The 5,721-nt window shown below is 36.7% G+C and overlaps 1 protein-coding gene across 1 annotated transcript; it reads right to left on the bottom strand.

Annotated features, from left to right (window-relative positions):
* Positions 1-2,981: 2,981 nt before the first annotated feature.
* Positions 2,982-4,610, bottom strand: LOC102437205 (olfactory receptor 51I2-like). The gene is made up of 2 exons (XM_006094623.1): positions 4,581-4,610; positions 2,982-3,974 (listed from the first exon to the last, which is right to left on the bottom strand). Exons 1-2 carry the CDS (start codon positions 4,608-4,610, stop codon positions 2,982-2,984), a joined length of 1,023 nt encoding a protein of 340 aa, XP_006094685.1.
* Between the last annotated feature and the right edge of the window lie 1,111 nt (positions 4,611-5,721).

Genomic DNA, 5,721 nt, shown 5'->3' on the forward strand with positions numbered 1-5,721 from the left:
ACAGTCTTCTTCTTCTGGAAGTCTGTCTGAGATCATGTTGCTGTATTCATCCTCCAATAAAACTCACAGCAAGGTTTGTATTATTCAGGGGCACAGGATAAATTTATTGAGCTCAAATTGAGGAAAAACTTGCTAGCCATCAATTTTAATGTTCCATAATGAATGTGAAAAGAAGTTATAAACATGAATGAGGGGTTTTCTAACCACTAGCTAAAACCATGAGGGACCAAATGTATTTTTTAAAATATATTTTTATCAATTTCAGAGAGAAAGGAAGAGGGAGAGAGAGAGATAGAAACATCAATGATGAGAGAATCATTGATTGGCTGCCTCCTTCATGCTCCCTACTGAGGATCGAGCCCGCAACCTGGGCATGTGCCCTTGACCAGAATCGAACCTGGGACCCTTTAGTGGGCAGGCCAATGCTCTATTCACTGGGCCAAATGGGCTGGGGCCCAAACATTAATTAAGCCCTTTGGGTTCATCCAAATCTAATATCTATGAAATCATTTCTACAACTTTCAGTCATCTCCTTGCTCTCCTCTTTTCTTATTCCCCATAGGCTAAATGCAGAGAAATTAACATACAAAAGTTTTCTTTTTATAAGCTGTTATTTTTCTGCCATCCCCATTTACCAAAAAAAACACCCCAAAACAAACCTAAAGTCTTCTTAGATATAGGCATGTTCCTCTACCTGAATTCTACTTTATTAACTTAATTATGATGTTTTTGAACTTCAAGTTAAGATATAGAGCTATTACTACCAGGCATTGTGAAAATTGGCTGCGGGGTTACCATATTCATCAGATTTGATAGAAAAGTATGACTTTAATAAAATCTAGGTGCTTATTGAGCAAATTCTACCAGGAACTATGCTAATTGTTTTTACATGCATCATTTTATTTAATTTCTGTTCATTTGTTTTGTTAATCCTCATTTAAGATATTTTTTCCATTGATTTTTAGAGAGAGTGGAAGGGAGGGAGAGGGAAAGTTAGAGATTGATGTAAGAGAACACAACAATTGGCTTCAGCACGTGCCTCAAGGGCGGGGGATCAGACCTGTAACCCAAGTACTTGCCCTTGACCTGGAATAGAACCCACGACCTTTCCCTGCAAGAACCAATGATCTAACCACTGACCCACACTGATCAGGGTCATTTTATTTATCTTTAAACCATTTTTCTTTGTGTGATTTTGATAAATGTATGTAACTTTTTAATTATTTTTCATTCGTATAATGAGATAAATACTATCTAATTTACAGAATTGTCTTGGAAATTACCAATATTTATTGTTATCAAAAGGCTTTTGAACTACCTTAAAAAATTAAAAGACTAGGCCTTGGCTGGTATGTCTTAGTTGAGTATCGTCCCATGTATCAAAAAGTCACTGGTTCAATTCTTGGTCAGGGCATATACCCAGGTTTCAGGGCACATGTGGGAGGCAACGGATCTTTCACACTGATGTTTCTCTTTCTCTCTATCCCTCTCTCCATTCCTCTCTTTCTAAAAATCCATAAAAATATATATGTTTTTTAAATTAAAGACAAGGCTATTAAAAAATATCCAAACCCATTTTAATGATTCCACTCAATTGAGCATTTTCAAAGATAGATATATAAAAATAGAAAATGCAATAATTTGAATGAATTAGATAAAAGTAGAAAAGAGAGAAATTATGCCACCTATCACCTTATACAGTTACATTTATTCCAAAACAGGAACCTCCCTTAATTACTTTGTTGACTAAAAATCATTCAAAACTATATGTTTTATGATGATATTCATGGTTGTTTGTGGAAAGTCAAAATAATTTGGGAAAACAACAACAACAAAATGAGCCTTGCAAGTCCTGTCTAGAAGAGTAACCTCAAGTTTTTCTTTCCTTACTACCTTTCTGTGACCAGAAGGTATCCAATACTTAGTGATTTGTGTTACCGAAGACTATTACAAAAGCATGGGCTTGTTTTTTAGTCATTTCCTCCTAAAACCATTCTTTTCAGATTGCTATTTATTTTTTCTAACCTTAGCTCATTAAAAATAAAATGGTGTCCTAAAGTCAAATCATTTTTCAACCAAATCATTCTGACCAACTGAAAGTTAGTTCTGTTTCATGGCACACATTCAATAAAGATTTAATATTATCACCATTAGTATCTTGTTTTTATTTTTTATTTAAAAAAATGTCAAACATGTACAAAGTAAACTGATCATTAAAATGAACTTCTATCTACCCATCATCCAGCTTCAACAACGATTGACATTATGCCATTCTTGTATCTTCCATAGTTCCACCCACCATGTAAAACAATGATTATTTCTATTGTTATTATTAGTATTTTAATTATTATTATGAGTTTAGAGGTAAAATTGTGATATATTGAAATGCATAAATTTTAGCAGTACCATTTTGACAAATGGATACAATCCTGTAAGTTGCATTTAACATATCATAGAGTATTTTTATCAGACCAAAAAATTCCTCATGTGTTTCCCCAGCCATTCTTCCACCTCTACACCTATCAAACACCACTGTTTTGTTGTTTTTGACACTGAATTAGTTATATTTGTTCTTCAACTTCATATAAAGATAAAAATACAATACATATTCTTTTGTGTCCTGATTCTTTTCACTCACAAATATATATCACTAAATTTCACATATCTGGAAGCAAAAGCCTTCCAGGAACCATTCTACTTATTTTCAAGGGGAAAAGAATGAATTTTATATTCAAGGACTCAATAAACCAATGGTGTCCTCACTAGGGAAAAAACCAGGTCCCACGTCTCTTGATAAGCTTACTTCAAACTAATGACATTCTCTATTCTCAGGGAGGAAGGGGGGACTATTTTAGTTTTCTTCATCTACTAAAGCATATAGCTCATTCATAAGCAATAGAAACTATATAATTCTTCCCATTTGCAATGCTAATATCCAGGCAATAGGTCTGATCCAAGTTCCTGTGTTAATGTCTGTTTGATTAGACCTCATTCCTCTTTCTAGACAGTGTACGAACAATGATATTGCGAATTTCCTTGGTTTTGATGCTATAGACAATGGGATTGACCATAGGTGGGAAGAAGAGGTATGCATTGGCCATGATAGTCTGCAGGAGTGGAGGTAAATGCTTTCCAAAGCGGTGCAACAAAGAGAGGCTGATCATGGGAACATAGTACACAAGCACAGCACAGATATGTGACACACATGTGTTGAGTGCCCTCCACCGCCCTGCCCCAGAAGCTATTCCCAGTACTGTGTGAAGAATCAGCATATAAGAAACTACGATGAGCAGTGAGTCCAACCCAAATGTGGAGATAACAACAAACAGACCCAGGATGCTATTGGGGCGCGTGTCTGCACAGGGCAATTTGATCAGATCTGAGTGGAGGCAGTAAGAGTGTGTGAGGGTGTTGCGACCACAGAAAGGCAGACCCTTCAGGAGAAAGAGCAGTGGTAACATGAGCATCACACTTCGCAAGGCGATGGTGGCACCCATCCCAGTGATGCGGGGAATTGTCAGGATGGTTGTGTACCGCAGTGGGCTGTAAATGGCCACAAAGCGGTCTACAGACATAGCCAGAAGGACACCGGATTCCATAAGGGTAAAAGAGTGCATGGAAAACATCTGGAGCAGACAACCACCAAAGCTGATATCATGAATGCCAAAGAGGAAAATGCCTAGCACTGTAGGTATGGTGGAAGCACAGACCCCAAGTTCAACAAAGGCCAGCATGGCCAGAAAAAAGTACATGGGCTGATGCAACACAGGGTCAATCCGGATGATATGTAGAATGATGCCATTTCCTATGAAGATGATGATGTACATCAGGCAGAAAGGGATAGATATCCAGATGTGCTCTGCTTCCAGTCCTGGGATACCAACTAGGGTAAATGTTGCAGGCGTGAATTCAGTGGAACCATTGGAAATAACATAGTGAGATTTCACTTGAAGGTATTGGGAAGCACTTGAAGACTGGAAAATATATAGCACTTGTCAGTTCTTGTACATTAAATTCAGAGCTCCAGATAGTCATAGTTAAGACATCTTCTTAAAAAGATGAAAAACTTATTTCTTAAAGAAGGAGACATAAAAACCATAGTGTATGGAAGAGAAATCTGATTAGATGTGTGGAAGAGTATTCCCACATGGGCTACATGCCAAACACAGAAGGCAGTAGTAAAAATCTCAAGCTGCGTCATTTATGGCAGTGAAAGGCAGTGATAATGAGCACAAAGACGACGATTTCATGTGAAAATTAGGGACTGAAGGACCTGATAACCTTCTGTAGTTTGTACAGGAGTGACTGAGTAGCAAAAATGAAAAATAGTAATAAAGAGCATTCTTGGTTCTAATATTTTATATACATGTGATCTTGGGGGGGGTCACATATCTCAGATCCAGGTGTTCAACAGAAACACAAAAATAGTGACATAAGATGATATATATAAATTGTTTATCATTATATTTGGGCCATGTTACATATTTAATGCACTAAATAAGAAAAATAATATATTTGAAAACTGGGATAGTTTCTCCCACTTTTTAATATTTTTCAGTGCCTTTTTTTTTTTAACTTACCAGTTCACTCTTTCTCCACCTGTTATCCATGGATGATGGGGAAAGCTTTTCTGTACTTTGCAGGGGAGTCAGTATCTCCTGCTGGAACGTGGAGTCAGAGCTGAGTGTAACACCAAAACCATCAGGGTCTCACAGGCTGAATAAGATCATGGTACTGGTTTTCAGAGCTGGGGTTCTTTATCTGTGAACAAGTTTATTACATTAAAACTCTGCTCAACTGTAGCAGAGCATCAGATTAAGATTAGGGGCCAGAAATGGAATTCAGAATGGGGCTCAGAAACGGCAATGGTGAGTGAGAGTGAATTCTTCCTCTCAAATGGGATGGGGTCCTTGGTTAGGTATAACCAGAGGAGTGCTAATAAATATTTAACAAACAGTTCTCTGAGTGAAAAATGCCCCCATCTGTACCAGTTACCAATTTATTTGGTTAAATACTTCTACTTTAATGCTACCACCATAATGCAACTGAATGTAGATCTGAGATGTTTATAATCAGTTTTCCCAAAATGGTACAAGCCAGTATCAGCATATCATGAGGCAAACTACAGTTAGCTAATCCTAGATGTCAGATACATACTCATCCAGATGGAACTGAGAGCAGGCACATCCATCCACGCACCCCCTTTCATACTGTTTCCTTCTAATTGGGCTGAGGGCACAGTTTCTATGTCTACTTATATGTGCTTAGCTGACTGTCAGGGGAGGCAAGAGGAGACAGGTCCTGAAGGAGCAATGAATCATGACTAATTATTCTCAGAGCCTTCAGCTAGATTCTAGAGAAGGTAAAAGAATGAGTCTCACTGAAAGGCATGCCAAGAAATATACATAAGTGAATGCATATACAAAAAAGGGGAAAATAACACAAATTTAATTTTTGAAACCTTAAATTATAATTTAGATGTAGAACAATTATTTATATTTTAGATGTTTCGAATATGGCTTTCTCTTGTCTTTGAACTTTGTTCATTTTGTCACACACATGTCATACAAAATTTTATGTAGTCAACTTAACATATTTTTATGACATATACTTTTCATTCTTAAGAAGCTATTCCATACACAAAGTCAAAAATACAGTAATAATGGAAGAAATAGAACAGTAAATATAGAAAATGATATAGGAAAATAATAATAAAAGAGA

Source organism: Myotis lucifugus, unplaced genomic scaffold, assembly GCF_000147115.1.
Source record: "Myotis lucifugus unplaced genomic scaffold, Myoluc2.0 scaffold_138, whole genome shotgun sequence".
NCBI classification, from domain to species: Eukaryota; Metazoa; Chordata; class Mammalia; order Chiroptera; family Vespertilionidae; genus Myotis; species Myotis lucifugus.

Bases quoted from the DNA above. Each gene is read 5' to 3' on its own strand.
- LOC102437205 (XM_006094623.1), bottom strand. From the start codon at position 4,610: ATGGATAACAGGTGGAGAAAGAGTGAACTG. The intron at 3,975-4,580 runs GTAAGTTAAAAA...TATATTTTCCAG, and splicing joins GGTGGAGAAAGAGTGAACTG to TCTTCAAGTGCTTCCCAATA.